Consider the following 27,540-nt stretch of genomic DNA (forward strand, 5'->3'; position numbering starts at 1 on the left):
AGCAAAGTTGTTAACTGTGGCGGACGGAGCTGAGTGCATGGCTTCTGAACTTCAGGAATACGTTCATTTGGTTTAAAGGTAAAGGCTGATAGCAAAGAAAGGTGATTCTGCGCAGGGTTCCAGCTGGCTCTTCATCGCTTCAGAAGCAGAGGGACAGAAGACAGTAGTGGAGCCTCCTTTCTGTAGTGTTTCTATTCTCTGCCTCTGGACATCTTTATTCATGAGAGACTAGCTGGGTGTGATTTTCTCAGTGGCTACTCTGTGAAAGCCTAGGATTTACCGTAAGTTCCCATGATTCTCTCTCTGAGTAGAGAGAATGCCATGAGAATACCGCAGAAACCATGAGAATCTGTCACCTAGGTACTCATCCCAGAGGAAGTTTATATGTTTATGATTTTTAAATTACTCAGTGTTTGAGAACTGGGAATCCTGTCATCTAAGTCTCCTCAGTGAGTCACTCATAAAAATGTCACGATGTCCAGGATAAGCTGGCGCATAACTTTGAAGACTGTCATTTCCATTCTCAGAGCAACCATACCCTTTTGAACATTCATATTTTCAGAGAGAAATTTATTCTCTGAACTCTGACCTATGCCTGAAATCACCCCATATATCCTCTGCCAGGATCGCCAATGCCAAAATGAGGAACAAAGCCCTGCCGCCAAACTTTGCACTTACCTTACCAAGTCTCAGCCTTAACTATAGCCAGAGGCATGTGTTTAACCACAATTCAACTGCATTTCTGGCCTCTAATTATTGTTTGTGGGAGCCAGATAGGGGCAAAGGAAAGTCCTTGGCTGATACATCAGCAAAGATTCCAACAGGGCCAATTACTAATCCTCTGAGGACTTGACAGGTCAATGTACCAAACCCTGCACTTTGTGAAAATCTAGTTAAGCACTTCTCTAGAGTCAATGAAGAAAGAATTGCAAAGGAGGACCTTGAAATAAATAACCACACAGCCATCAGTCAACAAGCTGAAGTCTGTTCGGGACTCACTGCTCCCAAGGACTCTTTGGCAGAATTGATTTGAGAAAACCATGTCCAATCAAATGGATTTGACTTACTTATACATTCTATAATGTCATATACTAGTTTTTCCTGATTTGAATAATTGTTTATAATGCATGTTTGAAGATGCGTCTATAACCTCACAAGAAGCCAAGAAAGTGAGTTGAGTCAAAATTAAATCGTACAGCTACCACTTTCTTAACTAACAGTTCATTTTCTGAGTAAATCCTGAAAATGAGAGAGCTGTCTAGAGACAAAGAACTCCAGTGTTCCTCTTGATAGTTTACACAGCCTATTTGCAGCTGTGGGGCAGATGCCTGGTGGGAAGAAAACAATGACTGTGGTTCATTTAAAAACTGAGGAATCTCCAGGTAACTAATCCAGGTTAGTGATAACTAATTCTTTTTTCCTGCCATTTAAGAAAGGTTAACTTAATTAGCCAATTTTATTTCACTGCAATAATTTTTGTAGTTAGATTATGTGAATTGAAGGTTAAACTTTCTAAGAATGAATTTGGATGTAAAGATGAGAAAATATCACTAAGAAATACTATAATGTTCCCAAAAGCCTTCCCTGGTGCTCAGTGGTAGATGAATGTGCCTACCAATGCAGGAGACATGGGCTTGATCCCAGGGTTGGGAAGATCCCTTGCAGAAGGAAGTGGTGCTTGTAGAAGGAAAACCCACTCCAGTATTCTGGCCTGGGAAAGCCCATGGTCAAAGGAGCCCAGTGGGCTACAGTGAATGGGGTCACAAAACAGATAGACATTACTTAGTGAGCAAACAACAACGATGTTCCCAAAAAGATGCTGCTGGAAACTACAAAGTCACTTTAGAAAACTGTGGTTAGTATTTGTGTATCACCGAATAGGTTGACTCTGTACATGTGAATTATTTTATATTGAATTTGAGACCATCATTCAGAAAAAATGTGATCTTTCCAGATGGACCAAGATGAATTGATGGAAAGGATGAGCAATGTAACAGAATTCATCCTACTGGGCCTGACCCAGGATCCAGGACTGCAGACACTCTTATTTGCTGTGCTTTTGATCATCTACTTGCTCACACTGGCGGGTAACCTGCTCATCTCCGTCACCGTCTTCACCAGCCCAGCCCTCGGTTCTCCCATGTACTTCTTCCTGTCCTATTTGTCCATGATAGATGGTTTCTACTCTTCCTCCATAGCACCCAAGTTGCTCTTTGACTTGGTCTCTGGAAAGAACACCATCTCCTTCAGTGGCTGCATGACTCAGGTCTTTGCTGAACATTTCTTTGCTGGAGCCGAGATTGTCCTGTTGGTTGTCATGGCCTATGACCGCTATGTGGCCATCTGTAAGCCCCTGCACTACGTGACTGTCATGAGCCGACCTGTGTGTGCGCTCCTGGTTGGAACGGCTGGGGCTTTAGGCTTTCTCCATGGAGGGATCCAGATTGTGTTCATGGTTCAGTTACCATTCTGTGGCCCCAACGTCATCGACCATTTTATGTGTGATTTAATACCTCTCCTGGAGCTGGCCTGCTCGGACACACACACTCTGGGGCCCCTGATTTCTGCCAACAGTGGGTCCCTGTGTTTGCTAACTTTCTTGATGCTGGTTGCTTCCTATGTTGTCATCCTGCGCTCCCTGAGGACTCAGAGCTCTGAAGGGCGTCGCAAAGCCCTGTCCACCTGTGCCTCTCATGTCACGGTTGTCATCTTGTTCTTTGTGCCTTGTTCGTTCCTCTACCTGAGACCCACGGCCTCCTTCCCCACTGACAAAGCTGTGGCTGTGTTTTGCACCATAGTAACTCCTATGCTGAATCCGTTAATCTACACCCTGAGAAACGCAGAAGTGAAAAATGTCATGAAGAAGCTCTGGGGACAAATAATGAAAACTGATGATGAATAAACCTTGTGTGGAGTATTCAGGTTAAAAAAAAAACAACACTAGTGATATTTTGTAGAAATTTATTTCCTGTATTAGTCTGGATCAGTTTTTTTTCAGGAGCTCACATATTGTAAGCCAGGGTTGATATCCATTAAGGCATAGTCGACACAGTGCCTACAGCCCACAAGTTTTCTTTTTAAAATTTAAATTTATTTAATTGGAGGCTAATTACTTTATAATATTGTATTGGTTCTGCCACACATCAACATGAATCCACAGTAATTTTAAGAGCCCCTGAAATGATTTAATTTTAAAACAGCAAGAAAAAATTAATATAATTTAAATTCAACTTGGATTATAGTCATCTATATAAGAATGCAGTCAGAAAATATGATTTTTAATATTTTACGGAGAAAATGGTCCTTGAGGATGAGAGTACCAAGGGCTCAGAAAAGTCATAATGTTGCCCTGATTGTGGGTATGAAACAGATCAACAGCAACATTCTTGAACACTCATTATACCAAGAACAATAGCTAAAGTGGAGCTTTATTTTAAAAGAGGGAAAGCGACTATACATGAAAAAAATGTAGAACAGTAAAGAAAGTCTTCTAAAAGCACATTTATCAAAGTATACTTTTTCTGATCACCCTAGGTTTGAGAGGTTTATAAATGTTCTCCCACTACAATAATTAAAAAAACCAACTTTTTACTTATCACATTTCCAAGAAGAGAGGATTTGCACACAGAAGTAGTTTTTAAAAATTGCATTTCCATCATTCCCTGTAGTATACAATAGTTCACAAAAAGAATTGGAAATAGAATATTGGAGAGCATAAAAGAAACATCATTTATAAAGTCTGTAGAGTTAAGGCAGAAAATACCTGCACATTAAAGTAGTTTTAGACTCCAACAAAGGAAAAGAAGACTCTGAAAATGAAGCAACTCTTATGGGAAATTACCAGTGATTTAAAACCAAGTATGTGTCATAGAGGTTTTCGCTGGTGATGGGGTAATAAAGATTCTGTCTACCAAGCCGGAAACGTGGATTCAGTTCTTGGTTTAGAAAGATCCCTTGGAGAAGGGAAGGCAACCCACTGCAGTACTCCTGTCTGGGAAATCCTATGCACAGAGGAGCCTGGTGGGCTACAGTCCATGGCGTCACAAAGAGTGGGACATGACTAAGTGACCAAGCACAAGCATGTGTGTCCCAGAGCTTGGCAGCAATCACACAGTCAGTTGTTTTGAAATCCGAGCTAAGAGCTTTGGCTTAAAACGTCTTGATTTCTCATCTTGTCTACAGTGTGAATCAGCTTTGTCAGTGTCAGCAAGTTGCTTCACCTCTCTGCTGTTTCTTTTGTTGTTGTTGTTTTTTCATCTGTAAAAGGGAACTAACATTATGCACTTGCTTAAGTTGTGAGGATTAAATGACTAAATTGGGAAAATGAGTCTGCTGAAAATCTAAACTTGCTCAGACATTGTCGTAGCCTTCAGAGATGCCACCAGAGCCTAAGGGATGCTGGAGATAGTGGTTCCTGACAGAGGAGTCCAGAAAGCACTGCTGTTATTCACTAACCACGACCACAGGGAGACCAAATGTTCATTCCAGCCGCACTTCACTGCAAAATGTGTCATGTCAGCCAGTGAGCAGGTCTCTGAATACTGAGAGCTAGTCCTTCATCAACTTCCTATTCTGAGATTAAAATGCCCTTAAATATCTCTACAGTGACAAGTGGGAGAGCTGGTGGAATCAGCATTGAGATACTTGAGTAGCTATTTCAGAAGCTCTCACTGATGGTGGATCCTGTCCTGATCCCGTCCTCTGGAATAAAGAGGAAAGGGACAGCTCAGTTCCAGAGACCAAAAGGCTGATCTCCGTACAGAGCTTGTGATTTCTGAGGGAGAGCTCAGAAACTTGTTTTCATGAGATTTCTCAACCAAGGATTTGAATATCAGGCGATGCTGGCTTTGCATTTCCCATGTTCTTTGGACTTTATTATCAGGTTAGATCTCACTGTATATATAAAGGCTTTAAAAAAATGGATATTTTATTTTGCCATAACCTCCGATGAGTGATCATTTTGTAAATATATGTAAGCAATTCTGTGTTTAAAAAAAAAATCACATATATCTTTTAAACATCTAGTCATAGTCCCCAAGAAAGCTGGAATGAAACAGGATGATGTAAAAACAAAGATAATAGTGATGATAATGATAGCTGTTTACTGAGCCCTTTCTGTGAATAAAGTCTTCATCTGAGCACCCACTCATTTTATGTTTTGGAGGAAGCAGATTTGTGATCTTAATTTATGTCTTTCTTTAATTTGTCTCAAACTGTGGAACTTATCTCTGTCTTAAATATTTCTTCACCTGAACGTAATGGTGAACCTATGTTAAGGGTGGTGTGAAGGTAAATAAATCAATGCTAGTGTTAAAAATTATGACAGCTTTTCTTACTTATGTTTTCACCCTGTGCAAAGTGGTTTATGTTTGTTTTATTTAATTTTCACTACAGCTCAATAATTGCAGTCATACTAATATTCCCATTTCATATGTTAGGAAATGAAGTGTCAGAGAGGTTAATTACGTTGCTAGAGATCAGTTATCTAAAGTTTGGCTGAATGAGAATTTAAATCTAAGCCTATGTGACCCACAGCCTTAGTGCTTTACCAAAACCATTTTGCACCCCCCTAACATAAATAGCCAATAAACTAAATTTCTCATGTTTCCCTTGAATCTTTAGAATTCTCTTCTTGAAAACTTTTGGCTTTCATGTGATAACCAACTGGAAAGTGGACTTTCTTTCACAGACCTGAAATGCACGAGTCTGAGAAGAACCAGCTAGTGACTGGGTGGTGATTCCAGAAATTTTTGATTCCCATGTAATAGGAAATTCCTTTGACATTATTTTCTTCTCCATCTGCACTACATACATAACAATTGTTATGTATAAACTACTCCCACTTGTAGTACTTTCCTTTGTTAATTTTTTAAATTAGCAAATATATTTGATATGAATATGTATTCATTCTGCTGTTGTCCATTAAAAAATATATATAAATAAATAAAATAATACTCTGCTTGAGGTAGGGGAGTTCAAGAGAGATGGTAAACTTTTTATTAAGTCCTGAGCAATAGCCATGTAACCATGACCAGTGGAATAATAATGCCAGACACAGTTTTTTTTTCTTTTTATTTGACAATTCATTAGACTCCTATCACCTGTCAGATACAATGCTCTTCATAGTCAATCTCCTTTCATAAGATCATAAGGATGAGATTGCCCTGCTTTTTAAATTTTTTTTGTTTTGTTTTTTTCTAAACTGTGGAACTTGATCATTGTAACATGTCTTCATGTAAATATCGCCGTCTATGTCCATGCAGGATACACCATGCAATGACCGAGAGATATGGATGGTGTGGGAACACATGATACCCGTGGTAGAGGGTACAGTATTGTGTAAAGTAAAATAAAGTAAATAAAATCAAAGACCTTTTGCTCCATCTGGTCAAATGCTATGGTTTTCCAGTCATGTAATAGAGTTGATGAGTGCAGCTTTGTCTTCTCAGTCACTTAAAATGTTCCTCCTCATCCCCTATGATGATTCACCTCACCTGATTTATACTGACTGATGTGGTAAAATCTATGTGCGATTGTGGATGGTTGATTCACTAACCTAATTTTGAATTTGTCACCTACCACGACTCTGGTTTGAGCATTGATCTGGTATTGCACACAGTCTCCTAGTACACGAGAGCCCTAATATCCTTAGTTCCCACCAGAGACTGAATCAAATAGCATGTGGAGTTCTTAGCCACTGACCACAGAGAGGTGATTGTTGGATGTGTCAGAGAGCCTTGTTAATTTAGTCCATAACTGAACTGGAAGATTAGTTGAGAAATCTATAAGGAATTAAAGGAAGATAAAGATGCTGGTGAAGTATTTTATCAAATTGGCCTAAATAATAAGTGGAGATCTTTTAGTCTTCATTTTCTAGACTCTAAAAGCATTTTTAAATGATTCATCCTTTGTAGACCAGCACAAAGAAAACCCTGAAGTATATATAATGTGTAAAGCAACAGGAAGAAATTTTCTTACACAGGATACTGTCTATATGGCCAAGTCAGTCTCCCCATTCTACTTCAGTTAGAAACCTCATTGCATAGCAGAAGCGAGATTTAACTCAAAAAGTATGGACTATGCATACAGAGATTTCATATTCATGGGTTAGTCAAGGGCTACTGTATCTACGTGGAACCCTGCTGAAAATGGTCAGAGATGTACTCAGGTTGAACTAGAAAATCAATGTCTGCCAAATGTTCAGTAGAAACAAAATAAATTAAATTTAGGTAATTAAATTATTATTTTCATGTAATACTTAGGTATCTAGTACCTAAAGGGCTTCCCTGGTGGCTCAGAGGGTACAGGGTCTGCCTGCAATGCAGGAGGCCCAGGTTCAATCCCTGGGTCGGGAAGATCCCCTAGAGAAAGCAATAACTACTTCCTAAAATCCTGGAAAATAGAGCCTGAGTACCTGGTGATTTCACTTCCACTTTAACCTAGTTTCACATGCTCAAAACTAGCTTAATTTTTAAATGGGCAAAGGACTTGAATATGTATTTCTACAAAGGAGACATACATTTGAATAACAAGTATAAAAGATGTTCAACAACATTAATCATCAGGGAAATGCAAATCTTAAACTCAGGATGAGTTTGAGGTATCACTTTTCCATAGGTAAGATTCTGATCTCAAGGAAGTATTTGCACTATTAAGTTCATTTCAGCCTTGTTCAATCCCTGGGCTGGGAAGATCCCCTGGAGCCTGAAACTCCATGGACTGTATAGTCCATGGGGTCTCATGAATTGGACATGACTGAGTGACTTTCACTTTCACTTTGGGCTTCCTGATAGCTCAGTTGGTAAAGAATCCACCTGCAATGCAGGAGATCCCCACTCCAGTATTCTTGGGCTTCCTGGTGACTCAGCTGGTAAAGAATCCCCTGCAATGTGGGAGACTTGAGTTCGATCCCTGGATTGGGAAGATCCTGGAGAAGGGAAAGGCTGCCCACTCTAATATTCTTTTTTTCCACTCTAATATTCTGACCTGGAGAATTCCATTTACTGTATAGTCCATGGGGTCTCAAAGAGTCAGACATGACTGAACAACTTTCACTTTTCACTGTCAGCATTATTCACAACAGCCAGGATGTGGAAACAACCTAAATTTCCATCAGTAGATGAATGGATTTTCTAATGGTGTATACTTATGTGGAAAATCATTCAGACTTTAAAAAGAAGGAAATCCTGCCATTTTGTATAAGTAAAATAAGTCAGTGATAGAAGGACAAATACTGCGTAATTCAATTTATTTAATTGTATAGAATAATAAAACTCTTGAGACAGAGTAAAATTATGGTTTCTAGGAGCTGGAGGAAGGCAGGAATGAGAAGCAATGATTTAACGGATGTGGAGTTTCAATCTGAGAAGATGAAAAAGTTGTGAAGATGTTTACATGACAATGTATTAATAAATGTATTAAATGCCAACTGCACTGTATTTTATTATCCATTGAAAGTAATCAAACAGGAGCAAAATTGTTAACTGTCTGTGGAGCTGATGGCTTCAGGAATGCGTTCATTTGGTTTAAAGGTAAAGGCTGATAGCAAAGAAAGGTGATTCTGCGCAGGGTTCCAGCTGGCTCTTCATCGCTCTGGACATCTTTATTCATGAGAGACTAGCTGGGTGTGATTTTCTCAGTGGCTACTCTGTGAAAGCCTAGGATTTACCGTAAGTTCCCGTGATTCTCTCTGAGTAGAGAGAATGCCATGAGAATGATTTTAAAATTACTCAGTGTTTGAGAACTTTTGAAGACTGTCATTTCCATACAGGATCGCCAATGCCATCTCAGCCTTAACTATAGCCAGAGGCATGTGTTTAACCACAATTCAACTGCATTTCTGGCCTCTAATTATTGTTTGTGGGAGCCAGATAGGGGCAAAGGAAAGTCCTTGGCTGATACATCAGCAAAGATTCCAACAGGGCCAATTACTAATCCTCTGAGGACTTGACAGGTCAATGTACCAAACCCTGCACTTTGTGAAAATCTAGTTAAGCACTTCTCTAGAGTCAATGAAGAAAGAATTGCAAAGGAGGACCTTGAAATAAATAACCACACAGCCATCAGTCAACAAGCTGAAGTCTGTTCGGGACTCACTGCTCCCAAGGACTCTTTGGCAGAATTGATTTGAGAAAACCATGTCCAATCAAATGGATTTGACTTACTTATACATTCTATAATGTCATATACTAGTTTTTCCTGATTTGAATAATTGTTTATAATGCATGTTTGAAGATGCGTCTATAACCTCACAAGAAGCCAAGAAAGTGAGTTGAGTCAAAATTAAATCGTACAGCTACCACTTTCTTAACTAACAGTTCATTTTCTGAGTAAATCCTGAAAATGAGAGAGCTGTCTAGAGACAAAGAACTCCAGTGTTCCTCTTGATAGTTTACACAGCCTATTTGCAGCTGTGGGGCAGATGCCTGGTGGGAAGAAAAAGTTAACTTAATTAGCCAATTTTATTTCACTGCAATAATTTTTGTAGTTAGATTATGTGAATTGAAGGTTAAACTTTCTAAGAATGTGCCTACCAATGCAGGAGACGTGGGCTTGATCCCAGGGTTGGGAAGATCCCTTGCAGAAGGAAGTGGTGCTTGTAGAAGGAAAACCCACTCCAGTATTCTGGCCTGGGAAAGCCCGTGGTCAAAGGAGCCTGGCGGGCTACAGTTAATGGGGTCACAAAACAGATAGACATGACTTAGTGAGCAAACAACAACAATGTTCCCAAAAAGATGCTGCTGGAAACTACAAAGTCACTTTAGAAAACTATGGTTATTTATGTATCATCGAATAGGTTGATTCTGTACATGTGAATTATTTTATATTGAATTTGAGACCATCATTCAGAAAAAAATGTGATCTTTCCAGATGGACCAAGATGAATTGATGGAAAGGATGAGCAATGTAACAGAATTCATCCTACTGGGCCTGACCCAGGATCCAGGACTGCAGACACTCTTATTTGCTGTGCTTTTGATCATCTACTTGCTCACACTGGCGGGTAACCTGCTCGTCTCCGTCACCGTCTTCACCAGCCCAGCCCTCGGTTCCCCCATGTACTTCTTCCTGTCCTATTTGTCCATGATAGATGGTTTCTACTCTTCCTCCATAGCACCCAAGTTGCTCTTTGACTTGGTCTCTGGAAAGAACACCATCTCCTTCAGTGGCTGCATGACTCAGGTCTTTGCTGAACATTTCTTTGCTGGAGCCGAGATTGTCCTGTTGGTTGTCATGGCCTATGACCGCTATGTGGCCATCTGTAAGCCCCTGCACTACGTGACTGTCATGAGCCGACCTGTGTGTGCGCTCCTGGTTGGAACGGCTGGGGCTTTAGGCTTTCTCCATGGAGGGATCCAGATTGTGTTCATGGTTCAGTTACTTGATGCTGGTTGCTTCCTATGTTGTCATTTTTCCCCACTGACAAAGCTGTGGCTGTGTTTTGCACCATAGTAACTCCTATGCTGCTCTGGGGACAAATAATGAAAACTGATGATGAATAAACCTTGTGTGGAGTATTCAGGTTAAAAAAAAAACAACACTAGTGATATTTTGTAGAAATTTATTTCCTGTATTAGTCTGGATCAGTTTTTTTTCAGGAGCTCACATATTGTAAGCCAGGGTTGATATCCATTAAGGCATAGTCGACACAGTGCCTACAGCCCACAAGTTTTCTTTTTAAAATTTAAATTTATTTTAATTGGAGGCTAATTACTTTATAATATTGTATTGGTTCTGCCACACATACGGAGAAAAATGGTCCTTGAGGATGAGAGTACCAAGGGCTCAGAAAAGTCATAATGTTGCCCTGATTGTGGGTATGAAACAGATCAACAGCAACATTCTTGAACACTCATTATACCAAGAACAATAGCTAAAGTGGAGCTTTATTTTAAAAGAGGGAAAGCGACTATACATGAAAAAATGTAGAACAGTAAAGAAAGTCTTCTAAAAGCACATTTATCAAAGTATACTTTTCTGATCACCCTAGGTTTGAGAGGTTTATAAATGTTCTCCCACTACAATAATTAAAAAACCAACTTTTTACTTATCACATTTCCAAGAAGAGAGGATTTGCACACAGAAGTAGTTTTTAAAAATTGCATTTCCATCATTCCCTGTAGTATACAATAGTTCACAAAAGAATTGGAAATAGAATATTGAGAGCATAAAAGAAACATCATTTATAAAGTCTGTAGAGTTAAGGCAGAAAATACCTGCACATTAAAGTAGTTTTAGACTCCAACAAAGGAAAAGAAGACTCTGAAAATGAAGCAACTCTTATGGGAAATTACCAGTGATTTAAAACCAAGTATGTGTCATAGAGGTTTTCGCTGGTGATGGGGTAATAAGATTCTGTCTACCAAGCCGGAAACGTGGATTCAGTTCTTGGTTTAGAAAGATCCCTTGGAGAAGGGAAGGCAACCCACTGCAGTACTCCTGTCTGGGAAATCCTATGCACAGAGGAGCCTGGTGGGCTACAGTCCATGGCGTCACAAAGAGTGGGACATGACTAAGTGACCAAGCACAAGCATGTGTGTCCCAGAGCTTGGCAGCAATCACACAGTCAGTTGTTTTGTGAATCAGCTGTCAGTGTCAGCAAGTTGCTTCACCTCTCTGCTGTTTCTTTTGTTGTTGTTTTTTCATCTGTAAAAGGGAACTAACATTATGCACTTGCTTAAGTTGTGAGGATTAAATGACTAAATTGGGAAAATGAGTCTGCTGAAAATCTAAACTTGCTCAGACATTGTCGTAGCCTTCAGAGATGCCACCAGAGCCTAAGGGATGCTGGAGATAGTGGTTCCTGACAGAGGAGTCCAGAAAGCACTGCTGTTATTCACTAACCACGACCACAGGGAGACCAAATGTTCATTCCAGCCGCACTTCACTGCAAAATGTGTCATGTCAGCCAGTGAGCAGGTCTCTGAATACTGAGAGCTAGTCCTTCATCAACTTCCTATTCTGAGATTAAAATGCCCTTAAATATCTCTACAGTGACAAGTGGGAGAGCTGGTGGAATCAGCATTGAGATACTTGAGTAGCTATTTCAGAAGCTCTCACTGATGGTGGATCCTGTCCTGATCCCGTCCTCTGGAATAAGAGGAAGGACAGCTCAGTTCCAGAGACCAAAAGGCTGATCTCCGTACAGAGCTTGTGATTTCTGAGGGAGAGCTCAGAAACTTGTTTTCATGAGATTTCTCAACCAAGGATTTGAATATCAGGCGATGCTGGCTTTGCATTTCCCATGTTCTTTGGACTTTATTATCAGGTTAGATCTCACTGTATATATAAAGGCTTTAAAAAATGGATATTTTATTTTGCCATAACCTCCGATGAGTGATCATTTTGTAAATATATGTAAGCAATTCTGTGTTTAAAAAATCACATATATCTTTAGAGCCTTTCTTTAATTTAAAGTGGTTTTATGTTTGTTTTTATTTAATTTCATATGTGTATCTAAAGTTTGGCTGTAGTTTTCCTTGAATCTTTAGAATTCTCTTCTTGAAACCTTTTGGCCTTCATGTGTATTTTCTTCTCCATCTGCACTACATACATAACAATTGTTATGTATAAACTACCCCACTTGTAGTACTTTCCTTTGTTAATTTTTTAAATTAGCAAATATATTTGATATGAATATGTACTCTGCTTGAGGTAGGGGAGTTCAAGAGAGATGGTAAACTTTTTATTAAGTCCTGAGCAATAGCCATGTAACCATGACCAGTGGAATAATAATGCCAGACACAGTTTTTTTCTTTTATTTTTGACAATTCATAAGATCATAAGGATGAGATTGCCCTGCTTTTTAAATTTTTTAATTAAATTTTTTTAAAACTAAAAATTAAATTGAATTAAAAAAATTAAAAAATATTTATTTTGGCAAAAGAAGAGAGTGAAAAACTTGGCTTAAGACTCAACATTCAGAAAACTAAGATCATTGCATATGGTCCCATCACTTCATGGCAAATAGATGGGAAACAATGGAAACAGTGATAGACTTTATTTTTTGGGACTCAAAATTCATTGCAGATGGTGACTGCAGGCATGAAATTAAAAGATGCTTACTCCTTGGAAGAAAGCTATGACCAACCTAGACAGCATATAGATGGCAATGATGACCCTGTATACAAGACAGCAAAAGAGACACAGATGTGTAGAGCGGACTTTTGGACTCTGAGGGAGAGGGAGAGGTGGGATGATTTGGGAGAATGGCATTGTAACATGTATACTATCATGTAAGAAACGAATCGCCAGTCTATGTCCGATGCAGGATACAGGATGCTTAGGGCTGGTGCACGGGGATGACCCAGAGAGATGTTATGGGAGGGGAGGTGTATAAAGTAAAAATAAAAATTTAAAAAATAAAAAATAAAAGCAAAGACCTTACTTTGCCAACAAAGGTCCATCTGGTCAAAGCTATGGTTTTTCCAGTGGTCATGTATGGATGTGAGAGTTGGACTATAAAGAAAGCTGAGTGCAGAAGAATTGATGCTTTTGAACTGTGGTGTTGGAGAAGACTCTTGAGAGTCCCTTGGACTGCAAGGAGATCCAACCAGTCCATCCTAAAGGAGATCAGTCTTGGGTGTTCTTTGGAAGGACTGATGTTGAATTGGCCACCTCAGGTGAAGAACTGACTCATTGGTAAAGACCGTGATGCTGGGAAAGATTGAAGGCAGGAGGAGAAGGAGACAACAGAGGATGAGATGGTTGGATGGCATCACCAACTTTATGAACATGAGTTTGGGTGAACTCTGGGGGTTGGTGATGGACAAGGAGGCCTGGCGTGCCGTGAAGAGTTGCACACGACTGAGTGACTGAACCGAACTGAACTGGGTCTTGCTTCAGGCACATGGGCTTCCCTAGTCCTGGCCTGTGGGCACGAGAGCCCTACGGCTCAGTGGCTGTGGCTTTTGGGCTTCGGGTATCTTAGTTCCCTGACCAGGGATTGAATCTGGGCCGCCTGCAATAGGATCGTGGAGTCTTAGCCACTGGACCCTCAGGGAAGTCCCTAAACTGCCCATTGTTGGATGCGCAAACTGAGGATCAGAAATGTTTGTTGCCTAACATGCCTTGTAAACTAAACAAAGAAACAATTTAGTCCCAGAGAGTAACTTTTAGAACCGTGGAAGCTTAACCAAGTTTGTAGAAATAGCTGAAGGAATAAGTAGAAGAGAAGAAAAAGATGCTGATGATTAAAAGGATATTTACCAAATTGTTGATGGTGATTACCTCTAGGTAGTGGGCTTATAAGTGGATTTACACTCCCTCTCTCTCTCTCTCTCTCTCTCTCTCTCTCTCTCACACACACACACACACACACACACACAGAGATATGTGTGTGTTGCCAGTCTTATTTTCTAAACTCTAAAAGAGATATGTGTTTAGGAGGAAAAATATTTTACATAGTCTTGGAGATAACACTTCCTTTGTAGACAAGATCAGCAATAATTTATAAATCATCTAGAAAACTTCTGGTGGTATTTACTGATGTGTTTATTCCAACAGGTTGAAATTTTTCAAAAATGAGCAGTGTTCATAAAATGGCTGAGCCACTGTTAATCACGACTTGAACAAAAAACCAAGAGGGCACTATATCAGTCCTTTTGGCTATTTGCTATTTTAACTGTAATAAAAATAAAAGTGCTTTTTGAATTTCAAAAGTATTCTTTTCTAGAAAGCTTCCTGAGATTTAACTGTGGGAAGCTGGCTTGGCTACTTTTTAGTAACCTTCCCAATGATTTCATATTTTGTAGTTAATTGGAAAATTAGCTCAGTTATATGTTTATAATCTAACAGCAAAAATGAATTGGTAAAGGCTCAAGGTCTGCTATACTTAGCTATTATTAACTACATCATCAAAAGGTGGTAAAGTTAAGAAAGACAATATTTTGCCCAAGAATTCGGCAACTGTTGTTTTTGTTCTGCATAGAAGTTCAGGGTAAAGCAATAACTATTTCCTAATTATCTCTTGAACTTAATGGTTCTTGGAGACTGATTTTGAATACCTGTAGAAGGAAAATTAGTTTTCCATACTAATTTCTAGTTTTTTTGTTTTTTCTTTTTTAGTGTAAAAAATGGATATTTGTGGCACAGTGAATTACAAATTATTTGTTAAACAAGGTATAAGCTTGTTGTAAATTATAGGCATCCACACTTCTAAAGGGTGCATCTTGGGATGGATGTGGTCAGTTTCAGTCCTCACATTCCAGGAAAGGAATGAAATGAACATGGATGCATGTTTTAAACTCCGAAACACTAGGATCCCTCAGAGTTTGAAACAGAGTCAGTAAGTATATAAGGAAATATCACTTTCCATCACTGGCCGAAAAATAAGCCATTCTGTTCTAAATGAAGTATGTGTTTCAAACTTTAAATAGATATAGAAAAGTGAAAGAAAGCAGCCTCTTTATGGAAGGTTACAGAAGGTTGAAGTAGAAATAGCAGCTAAATTTAGGGGGCCATATGTGCCGTAAATTGGATTAAAAACTTTACATAGATTGTTTAATTTAATTCTTATGATAATGTTTTGGACATGTTTAGTCTATTTTCAAGACAAGCACCAGAGGCTTATAAAGGTTTTGTCACTTGCTCTAGTTTGTGCCATGAAGAAGTATGGGAAATGAGATTCACACTCAGGTTGATCTGTCTGTAGAACTGAGATCTTACCCTCTGCTGTGTTGTAGTAGCTGTGCTGCTGGTGCTATTAACGGTGTTGAGAAGGAAGAGAAGCCAGACTTGTATGCACACAGACTACTACATATGGCTATGAGTGAAGTTATTTGCTTTAAGGGTTTTGCCTCTCATTTCTATAACTCAACTGATTATCATACAGACTCCAGTGATGTCAGCATAGGTTGCCATTTAAAGATCAGTAAGATGGATAAAAATAACTGATTTTGAGTTTTGTTTCAGGCAGTTCAAAGCTAGATAATTTTAATGAGTCACTTAACTACATCAGTAGATATGGTTTCTTCATTTCTAAAACAGTTATAATAATCATTCATGCCATATGCATTTTATATAATTGTTTTATTATCAAATTAGGTAATTCATATGAAAGTGAATCAATAAAGTCTAAGTAAATCAATAATGTCTGTGAAGATGAAAGAATGGATAAGATGGATTAAGATGTATATGGCAATAAGTAACAGGTTTTGGTTTGTTCCTCTTTCTAAAATAAAGCCATTTATTTCCTACTTTCCAACTTATTAGCTACATTTAAGATCTTACTGTGTGAAGAACTTTGTCAAGGCATTCTTTACCTCTTCATTTCTCAGAGTGTAAATGAGTGGATTTAGCATAGGAGTCAGGACACCATAGAATACTGCCATGCTTTTGTCTATAGATAAAGTAGATGACGGCCGCATGTAAGTAAACATACAGGGCACGAAGAACAAGGCAACAACCGTGAAGTGGGCCCCACAGGTGGAGAGGGCTCTGCGCCTCCCCTCTGCACTGTGGGACCTCAAGGAGCGCAGGATGACCAGGTAGGAGGCAGCCAGCAGGAGGAAGTTCAACAGGCAGATCACGCCACTGTTGGCTACCACCAGCAGGCCGATGACATAGGTGTCGGTGCAGGCAAGTTCCAGCAAGGGGTACAAGTCACAGACAAAGTGATTGATCACGTTAGGCCCGCAGAAGGGCAACTGCAGGACCAGCAGGAGCTGAAGCATGGAATGCAGGAAGCCCCCCAGCCAGGCCAGCCCCACCAGCAGGGCACAGCGGTGCCTGGTCATGAGGGCCGTGTAGTGCAGGGGCTTGCAGATGGCCACGTAGCGGTCATAGGCCATCACCGTGAGCAGGATGATCTCAGCACCTCCAAAAAAATGAGCTCCAAAGAGCTGAGCCATGCAACCCTCATAGGATATGGCCCTCCCCTCATACAAGGAGTCAGCTATGAGTCTAGGGGCCATAGAGGAAGAATAACAGGTATCAATAAAGGACAAATTGGCCAGGAAAAAATACATAGGGGAAACCAGCGTGGGACTATAGGTGATGGTGATCACGATGAGAATATTGCCACAAACTGTGATCCCATATATGGTCAAAAAGGCCACAAAGAGAGCTCTTTGTACTTCTGGGTTCTGTGAGAGTCCCAGCATGAAAAATTCTGTGATATTGTGAGGTATTTCCATAGAGTCCAAGGACACTGAGGGTGCAAGTACAGCATTGCCTGTAAAGTCAAGAGAGAAACAAAATGTTACAAGATTTCCTTTAGCCAAATCCATTTCTCTCCATCGCTCTTAACCTGTTCTGTTCCAAAATTTGTGTACCAATTCATCCATGTAAGCATGTCTGTTCACTTTAGCATCACTGGGTAATAGATATCTAAGTCATTATATGAAAATAATTATTTAATTATCTAGAATTTATTTTGTTAAAATGGAACATTTGGTGGACATCGATTTTCTAATTTGACCAGAAAACATCTCTGACAGTTTTCAGCAGGGTTCCACATGGATACAATGGCTCTCAAGAAACCCACGAATACTTAGGATCTTCTGAAATCTCTGCATGCATAATTCATACCCTTTGAATTAACTCTTTCTTCTTCCTTGCAATGAGGTTTGCTACATTTTCTGTTGCGCTTCCAATAGTAACAGAAATTGATGCAAAGCAAACTGAAGTAGGGTAGGGATGCAGCTGGAGATGCCCAAGTTCTCTGTTTGTCTCCTTGTTCATTTGCTCCCACTTCTGCCTGTGCTGCGGGCAGTATCAAGTATAAGAAGTTAAATTATTCTTGCCCCTTGCTTTACACATTATATGTGTGTCTGGGCTTTACTTTCTCTGGACCTGGTGACATCCTTCTAGTTAAAGGCTTCCAGTCCTTCTACAGTCTACAGGGATGAGTCAAAGTAAAAATAAAAGTGACCAGCAGTGAAAGATTCTATTAAATGATTATCCGCCTATTCACTACATATAGGAAGCTACAGGAGGAGGAAGAAGAGATACTCTTTCTTAACCAACATCCTTGTAAATTAGAATCTCATCTGACAAAATATTCCTACTCATGCTTTATTCTCCTAAGTATATTAAGGAAATGTCTGTGCTAGTCTGCTGCTGCTGCTAAGTCACTTCAGTTGTGTCCGACTCTGTGCGACCCCATAGATGGCAGCACACCAGGCTCCCCCGTCCCTGGGATTCTCCAGGCAAGAACACTGGAGTGGGCTGCCATTTCCTTCTCCAATGTATGAAAGTGAAAAGTGAAAGTGAAGTCGCTCAGTCATGTCCGACTCTTGGCCACCCCATGGACTGCAGCCTACCAGGCTCCTCTGTCCATGGGATTTTCCAGGCAAGAGTACTGGAGTGGGGTGCCATTGCCTTCTCCACTGTGCTAGTCTAAGTTTTGATTAAACGAAAACTGTCACTCATCCCACCCACCAACCATCTATTATTTTCCTGGAAACATAAATCTTAAAGTAACTAAATCTCCCAACTTGCTGAGGATTTGATGCCCAGTATGATATGAATGAAAGGAGAATCATTGAGTGTCAGAGGAAGAGATGTGCAAATATAAGAAATGCTGGAGAGAAGATTCTTGTATTGATCAGGAAGCTGCACACTTTCTTTCTAAGCTTGGTTACGAAGGCAAATGCAGTTTCTGCAGGAAACAAATCTGATTACGACCTTTTCAGAGGAGAACATTATGGCCAAGAGCATGAATGGCAGTGATAAGTGCCACCTGTGTAACATTTCCTCTTTGCAAGTGCTGTCCTAAGTGCTTTAAATATATAAGCTCATTTAATCCTCATAACATTCCCACAAGATAGATCATCATTTTTCTCCTCATTTCTTCAGAGGAAGAAAGTGAGAGACACAATTAGAAACTTACAGAAGCATAGTCAGCTAATAAGTTGCAGAGTTAAGACTTGCGCCCAGGCAGTACTGCTATAGAGTCTGTGGGCTTCACCATAGTATCCTGACACAAAAACTCACTTAAGTTTGAATATTTCCAGTACCAGTTATTTTCTGTGTAATCATGGGCAATTTCTCAAAGCCTCAATGTTCTTATCTATAAAATGAAAATAAGAGTACTGCTACACCCTGAGTCTGCAATGAGCAGTCAATGAAAACAGTGCAAGTGTTTGTACAGAGCCTGGATATGACACCCACTCCAGCAGTGGTATTGCTGAAGTTACCGTCATCAATGCCACGGACCACAACTTACATTTACTGGATCTGAGGACACGAGTATGTCATCAGGTGTGTTGTCTTTGTTTTTGTTCTTTTACATCCTAACATCATGAAATGGTGGACTTGGGCAAGTTATTAAAGTGTCATCTAGACCAGCTCCAAGCATATCAACCCAAATATCACTGTTTCATGTCCTTAAACTCCTGCATGAGATTAAAATTGCTTTTCTCATTTAGGCAGATCTCACACTGGGGAAGTGCTATTGATTGCAGGAATGCATCTGAGCTGAAAGTTCCTTAGACTAGTATTAGTAGAAAACTCCAAAGGGCATCATTCATTCACAAGCAGCTGAGAATTTGTTCCATTATCCATTTCCCTCTTATTTCCTGAAAAACCCTATGGCATTTAAAATCATCCTTTCCAGTTGTCTCTGTTTTAAAGGTGGTGGATTTAAGACTCAGAAAGATGAGGTGCAGATGGTCCAAAGTTGAACTGATGGTTCGTGGTGGAGGCACAGCTGGAACCCAGGTCTCTCAGCACTCCAGGCTCTGTGCTTTCTGATGTCACCACCACCAATAGTAGATAATTGATAGTAGTAGATAATCCAATATCTACTTTCTCTATCATTGAGAAGCCCCCCCCCCCCCCCAAATGCTGTGGCTTACATTAGGGAGAATGTGAATAGCTGGCTTGTCGTCTCTGCTTTCTGCTAACAATGCTCATCAACATGGTCTCAGAAAATTTTTCTCTTGCCACTGAAAAGGGTGACTTATAAGGTGAGTGTGATAACATGGTGATTATCACTGCTAGGTTTCTCTGAAGACTAATCCTCTCCCCATAGCATCACTTGCTGAAACAGTTCTGGGGCTTGGTTTTTGCCTCATTCACAGGTTAGATCACAGTGTGGTGCCATCATTAATTAGTCCCTTTGAATGCAGTTTTGGTCTCACAAGGAAGAGACTTTCACTTTACTTCCCAAAAGTGCCCAGTGTCCTTCTAGTGTCTAGAGAGAGTCCACAAGTTGTCAGGAGGAAAAGGGAGTTAGGATATTTCAGGAACAGACATTGGAGGGTTAGCGTCTTTAGGAAAATTGATGACTGGACAACAAGGACAAAAATTAATAGCATTCATGATCATCTTCGTGTTCTAAGTGCAGGTCCTAGGTGCATTCACATATAGTATCTTTTGTCACTTAATCCCTAAGTTGTGTCTGACTGTTTGTGACCCCATGGACTGTAATCCACAGACTCCTCTGTCCATGGAATTCTCCAGGCAGGAATACTGGGGTGGTTTGCCATGTCCTTCTCCAGAGGATTTTCCCAACCCAGGGACTGAACCCAGATCTCCTGCATTGCATGTGACTCTTTACTGCTGAGCCACCGGGGAGGCCATATATTACATACAACGTTAGGTAGATATCAGTATTACTGTACTTACTGGCCTTTCACAAGAATTAAATAGCAAAAGAAAAGCTCTTTGCACAGAGTGAACATACAAATAAAAAAAAGCTGTCAGAATTATTATTATTTTTTACACTAGCATTGATTTTTTGATGTTTACCCCATCCTAAGTGTAGGTTACTCCTTGGAAGAAAAGTTATGACCAACCTAGATAGCATATTCAAAAGCAGAGACATTACTTTGCCGACTAAAGTCCGTCTAGTCAAGGCTATGGTTTTTCTAGTAGTCATGTATGGATGTGAGAGTTGGACTGTGAAGAAGGCTGAGTGCCGAAGAATTGATGCTTTTGAACTGTGGTGTTGGAGAAGACTCTTGAGAGTCCCTTGGACTGCAAGGAGGTCCAACCAGTCCATTCTGAAGGAGATCAGCCCTGGGATTTCTTTGGAGGGAATGATGCTAAAGCTGAAACTCCAGTACTTTGGCAACCTCGTGTGAAGAGTTGACTCATTGGAAAAGACTTTGATGCTGGGAGGGATTGGGGGCAGGAGGAGAAGAGGACAACCGAGGATGAGATGGCTGGATGGCATCACTGACTCGATGGACATGAATCTGTGTGAACTCAGGAAGTTGGTGATGGACAGGGAGGCCTGGTGTGCTGCGATTCATGGGGTCGTAAAAGTTGGACTTGACTGAGCAACGGAACTGAACTGAACTGAAGGGTAGGTTCACCATTATATTCAAATAAAGAAATATTTTAGACAGAGGTTTTCTTGGCTTGAGACTTAAAGAAAGTCATAAATTAAGGTCAGAAATCTGTTGCCTCCCAAACACATAGAATGAGTGCTCAGGTCAAGACTTTATTTACAGAAAGGGCTCAGTAAACAGCTATTGTCATCAGCGTTACCAGTATCATTATCACCATCATCATCCTTTTTTCTACATCATCCTGTGACATTCCATGTTTCTTGGGAACTACTACTAGATGTTTAAAAGATAATTTTGAGTTTTTAAATACACAGTTGCTTTTATATATATATATATATATATATAAATAATCACTCATAGGAGATTACTCATAGGAGATTATGGCAAAATATCTATTGTTTAAAGCCTTTATAAATACAGTGAGATGTTTGCAGATGTCATGATCCTCTACATAGAAAACCCTAAAGACTCCACCAGAAAATTACTAGAGCTAATCACTGAATATAGTAAAGTTGCAGGATATAAAGTCAACACACAGAAATCCCTTGCATCCCTATACACTAATAATGAGAAAATAGAAAGAGAAATTAAGGAAACAATTCCATTCACCATTGCAACCAAAAGAATAAAATACTTAGGAATATATCTACCTAAAGAAACTAAAGACCTATATATAGAAAACTATAAAACACTGGTGAAAGAAATCAAAGAGGACACCAATAGATGGAGAAATATACCATGTTCATGGATCAAAAGAATCAATACAGTGAAAATGAGTATGCTACCCAAAGGAATCTATAGATTCAATGCAATCCCTATCAAGCTACCAGTGGTATTTTTCACAGAGCTAGAACAAATAGTTTCACAATTTGTATGGAAATACAGAACACCTCGAATAGCCAAAGCAATCTTGAGAAAGAAGAATGGAACTGGAGGAATCAACTTGCCTGACTTCAGGCTCTACTACAAAGCCACAGTCATCAAGAGAGTATGGTACTGGCACAAAGACAGAAACATAGATCAATGGAACAAAATAGAAAGCCCAGAGAGAAATCCATGCACCTATGGACACCTTATCTTTGACAAAGGAGGCAAGAATATACCATGGATTAAAGACAATCTCTTTAACAAGTGGTGCTGGGAAAACTGGTCAACCACTTGTAAAAGAATGAAACTAGAACACTTTCTAACACCATACACAAAAATAAACTCAAAATGGATTAAAGATCTAAACGTAAGACCAGAAACTATAAAACTCCTAGAGAAGAACATAGGCGAAACACTCTCCGACATAAATCACAGCAGGATCCTCTATGGCCCACCTCCCAGGATACTGGAAATAAAAGCAAAAATAAACAAATGGGATCTAATTAAAATTAAAAGCTTCTGCACAACAAAGGAAACTATAAGCAAGGTGAAAAGACAGCCTTCTGAATGGGAGAAAATAATAGCAAATGAAGCAACAGACAAACAACTAATCTCAACAATATACAAGCAACTTATGCAGCTCAATTCCAGAAAAATAAACGACCCAATCAAAAAATGGGCCAAAGAACTAAATAGACATTTCTCCAAAGATGACATATGGATGGCTAACAAACACATGGAAAGATGCTCAACATCACTCATTATCAGAGAAATGCAAATCAAAACCGCAATGAGGTACCATTTCATGTCAGTCAGAATGGCTGCGATCCAACAGTCTACAAGCAATAAATGCTGGAGAGGGTGTGGAGAAAGGGAACCCTCTTCCACTGTTGGTGGGAATGCAAACTAGTACAGCCACTATGGAAAACAGTGTGGAGATTCCTTAAAAACTGGAAATAGAACTGCCTTCTGACCTAGCAATGCCACTTCTGGGCATACACACCGAGGAAACCAGAATTGAAAGAGACACACGTACCCCAATGTTCATCTCAGCACTGTTTATAATAGCCAGGACATGGAAGCAACCTAAATGTCCATTAGCAGATGAATGGATAAGAAAGCTGAGGTACATATACACAATGGAGTATTACGCAGCCATTAAAAAGAATACATTAGAATCAGTTCTAATGAGGTGGATGAAACTGGAGCCTATTATACAGAGTGAAGTAAGCCAGAAAGAAAAACACCAATACAGTATACTAACACATATATATGGAATTTAGAAAGATGGTAATGATAACCCTGTATGCAAGACAGCAAGAGAGACACAGATGTATAGAACAGTCTTTTGGACTCTGTGGGAGAGGGAGAGGGTGGGATGATTTGGGAGAATGGCATTGAAACATGTATACTATCATGTAAGAAACGAATCGCTAGTCTAGGTTCGATGCATGATACTGAATGCTGGGGCTGGTGCACTGGGATGACCCAGAGAGATGTTATGGGGAGGGAGGTGGGAGAGGGGTTCAGGATTGGGAACTCATGTACACCAGTGGCTGATTCATGTTGATATATGGCAAAACCAATACAATATTGTAAAGTAAAACAAAAAAATACTGTGGGAGCTAACCTGGTAATAAAATCTTAAGAACATTAGAAATGCAATGCTGGCATCACCTTATTTTCAAATTCCTGGTTGGGAACTCTGCTGAAAACTAGTTTCTGAAGTCTTCCCCATAAATTACAAACTCTGTACAGAGATTGATCTCTTGGTCATTCCAGCTGAGCTCTCCCTTTTTTTCTTTCTTCCAGAGGATGAAAACAGGATAAAAGGATTCATTATCAGTGAGAGCTTCTGAAATAAGTGCTGCTCAAGCTTCCCTGGTAGCTCAGCTGGTAAAGAATCTGCCTGCAATGCAGGAGACCCCGGTTTGACTCCTGGGTTGGAAAGATCCACTGGAGAACGGATAGGCTCCACACTCTAGTATTCTTGGGCTTCCCTGGTGGTTCAGCCGATAAAGAAGCCACCTGCAATTAGGGACACATGGATTCAATCGCTGGGTTGGGAAGATCCCCTGGAGGAGGGAACTGGCTACCTACTCCAGTATTCTGGCCTGGAGAATTCCACGAACTCTATAGTCCATGGGGTCACAAAGAGTCAGACATGACTGAGTGACTTTCACTTTCAAACAGCTCATGGCTGATCCTACCAGCCCTCCCATTTGTCACTATAGAGATATTTAAGTGCAGTTTAATCCCAGAATAGGGCGTTGGTGAGGGACTAGCTCTAAGTATTCAGAGAGCTCCCTGTTGGCTGAGATGACACATTTTGCAGTGAAGAGACTGGATGGGATGGATGTTTGGTCTCCCTGACATCCTGGTTAGCGAATAACAGCAAGGTGCTCTCGGACTCCTCTGTTAGGAACCACTGTCCCCAGCATAGTTTATGCTCTTGTGGAATCTCTAAAAGTTGAAGCGAAGTCCAAGCAATTTTTGTTAATTTTCAGCTGACTCAGTTTTCCACTTGAAGTCATTTAATTGGCACAATTTAAGGAAGCATGTGATGTTATTTTCCTATTTGTTGTTGTTGCTTAGCTGCGATGTTGTGCCTGACTCTTTGCGGCCCCATGGCCTGTAGCCCACCAAGCTCCTCTGTCCATGGGATCTCTCAGGCAAGAACTCTAAACAGTTGCCAAGTCCTCCTTCTCCAGCGGATCTTCCCAACCCAGGGATTGAACCTGTATCTCCTGCTTGGCAGGCAGATTCTTTACTACTGAGCCTCCTTGGAAATTCTATTTTTTATTTTTATATTAAAGGTGAAAAAAATAGAGAGGTGAAACAATTTGCTAACATTTACTGGAATAATTAATGCTGGAGACAATAAGAGAAATTAAGCGTCTTTTGTCCAAAGCACTTAATCTCTATTTTTGAATCTCTTAGAATTTCATTATGTACATGGTATAGAGTCTTTACTCTAGCTCAGATTTGTGATTTTGTGCTGTTCCATGACAGTTCCATGACTTGTTCTTAAATCACTGGAACTTTCCTATAGCTGCTATTTTGTCTTCAGAACCTTCTTTTCCTTTGTCTATGTCTAAAAGGAGACTTTAATGTGTAGATCTTTTCGTTAATGTCTAAGCAGACTTAGCTCTATGGGCTTTATCAACTATGTTTATTTTTTTGCCATCCAATTCTGTTTCTAATTCTTTTTGTAAACTCTTGTATACTACAGGGAATGATGAAATGTAATTTTCAAAAAGTACTTTTGTGCACAAATGTTATCCTTTTGGGATTGTGATAAGTAAAAATTTCTTTTTATTGCTGTGTTTACTTTATTTATAAACCTCTCAAACCTAGAAAGATCAGAAAAAGTGTATAAATGTACTTTTTGAAAACTTATTTCCTACTGTTCTGTCCTTTTTTCATTTGTAGTTGTCTTTCCTCTTTTAACATAAAACTTCATTCTAGCTATGGTGCTGGGTATAATGAGTGTTCACGAATATTGCTGTTGATCTGTTTCATACCCACACTCAGGGCAACATTATGACTTTTGTGGACCCTTGGTACTTTCTTCCTCTTGGGTCTTCTCCTCCATCAAAATGTTAAAAATTATCTTTTCTCACTGCATGGTTGTATACCCATTACACAAATCACACAAATTCTACCCATGGAAGGCTCAGTCATGTCTGACTCTTTGCGACACCATGGACTTGTAGCCTACCAGGCTCCTCTGTCCATGGGATTTTCCAGGCAATAGTACTGGAGTGGATTGCCATTTCCTTCTCCAGGGGATCTTCCCGACTCAGGGATTGAACCTGGGTCTCCCACATTGTAGACAGACTCTTAACTGTCTGAGCCACCAGGGAAGTCCCCTGGTTGTATAGATGACTATACTCTAAGCTGCATTTAGATTATATTAATTTCTTTCTTTCTTTTGTAAAAGAAATTAAAACGTTTCAGGCCCTCCTAAGACTATTGTGGGCTCTCAGCACTGTGTGTCCTATGCCTTCTGAATATCAACCCTGGCTTAAAATGTATGAGCCCCTAGAGAAAATTGATCCAGACAGGAGAATCATCCCAGTTCAATCAATTAAGAAGGGGAGAAAATTTCTGTAAAATATCACTAGATTTTTCTTTTTTTGCCTAAATACTCACACAAGGTTTATTCATCATCAGTTTTCATTATTTGTCCCCAGAGCTTCTTCATGACATTTTTCACTTCTGCATTTCTCAGGGTGTAGATTAACGGATTCAGCATAGGAGTTACTATGGTGCAAAACACAGCCACAGCTTTGTCAGTGGGGAAGGAGGCCGTGGGTCTCAGGTAGAGGAACGAACAAGGCACAAAGAACAAGATGACAACCGTGACATGAGAGGCACAGGTGGACAGGGCTTTGTGACGCCCTTCAGAGCTCTGAGTCCTCAGGGAGCGCAGGATGATAACATAGGAAGCAACCAGCATCAAGAAAGTTAGCAAACACAGGGACCCACTGTTGGCAGAAATCAGGGGCCCCAGAGTGTGTGTGTCCGAGCAGGCCAGCTCCAGGAGAGGTATTAAATCACACATAAAATGGTCGATGATGTTGGGGCCACAGAATGGTAACTGAACCATGAACACAATCTGGATCCCTCCATGGAGAAAGCCTAAAGCCCCAGCCGTTCCAACCAGGAGCGCACACACAGGTCGGCTCATGACAGTCACGTAGTGCAGGGGCTTACAGATGGCCACATAGCGGTATTAGGCCATGACAACCAACAGGACAATCTCGGCTCCAGCAAATAAATGTTCAGCAAAGACCTGAGTCATGCAGCCACTGAAGGAGATGGTGTTCTTTCCAGAGACCAAGTCAAAGAGCAACTTGGGTGCTATGGAGGAAGAGTAGAAACCATCTATCATGGACAAATAGGACAGGAAAAAGTACATGGGGGAACCGAGGGCTGGGCTGGTGAAGACGGTGACGGAGATGAGCAGGTTACCCGCCAGTGTGAGCAAGTAGATGATCAAAAGCACAGCAAATAAGAGTGTCTGCAGTCCTGGATCCTGGGTCAGGCCCAGTAGGATGAATTCTGTTACATTGCTCATCCTTTCCCTTGGTTCATCTTGAGTTGTAAGCACATAGTTGATCTGGAAAGATCACAATATTTCTGAGTGATGATATTTTAAATTCTATAGAAAAAATTCCATCATCTCTTTAGCCTGGGTCCCTGGGACTGGTGGAGCTACTCCTTTCACTTACCTCTGATATTTTATAGAGAGTTGTAAACAAGAATGGGAGGAGTTTAAATTTCTCCTGATTCATATAATTTAAGTATATTGTGACAATACCTTACAAATACCACAATAAAAGCAAGATATTTTTTATGAATATTGACATGCAGTTAACTTCTAAATTTTCTTTTTAGCTCTGAATGTCTCACAGATAGCCTTCTTTTA

General features: G+C 40.1%; 4 protein-coding genes across 4 annotated transcripts; 2 read left to right on the forward strand and 2 right to left on the reverse strand.

The window, feature by feature from the left end:
- Positions 1 to 990: 990 nt before the first annotated feature.
- On the forward strand, positions 991 to 5,317 carry LOC101123324 (olfactory receptor 4C45-like). The gene is made up of 2 exons (XM_060400183.1): positions 991 to 1,395; positions 1,955 to 5,317. The coding sequence occupies exon 2, from the start codon at positions 1,955 to 1,957 to the stop codon at positions 2,900 to 2,902; it is 948 nt and encodes a 315-aa protein (XP_060256166.1). The 5' UTR covers positions 991 to 1,395; the 3' UTR covers positions 2,903 to 5,317.
- A 4,571-nt stretch (positions 5,318 to 9,888) lies between these two features.
- Positions 9,889 to 10,452, forward strand: LOC114118309 (olfactory receptor 4C45-like). Its single transcript, XM_027979057.2, has one exon. It carries the CDS (start codon positions 9,889 to 9,891, stop codon positions 10,450 to 10,452), a length of 564 nt encoding a protein of 187 aa, XP_027834858.2.
- A 5,598-nt stretch (positions 10,453 to 16,050) lies between these two features.
- On the reverse strand, positions 16,051 to 17,138 carry LOC101123581 (olfactory receptor 4C3). The gene has a single exon (XM_027979061.2). It carries the CDS (start codon positions 17,133 to 17,135, stop codon positions 16,227 to 16,229), a length of 909 nt encoding a protein of 302 aa, XP_027834862.1. The 5' UTR covers positions 17,136 to 17,138; the 3' UTR covers positions 16,051 to 16,226.
- A 9,130-nt stretch (positions 17,139 to 26,268) lies between these two features.
- On the reverse strand, positions 26,269 to 27,192 carry LOC114118311 (olfactory receptor 4C45-like). The gene is given in 1 exon segment (XM_027979059.2): positions 26,269 to 27,192. A coding segment is annotated over 1 exon segment (921 nt). The 5' UTR covers positions 27,190 to 27,192.
- Positions 27,193 to 27,540: the final 348 nt, after the last annotated feature.

This window comes from Ovis aries, chromosome 15, assembly GCF_016772045.2.
Source record: "Ovis aries strain OAR_USU_Benz2616 breed Rambouillet chromosome 15, ARS-UI_Ramb_v3.0, whole genome shotgun sequence".
Classification (NCBI taxonomy): domain Eukaryota; kingdom Metazoa; phylum Chordata; class Mammalia; order Artiodactyla; family Bovidae; genus Ovis; species Ovis aries.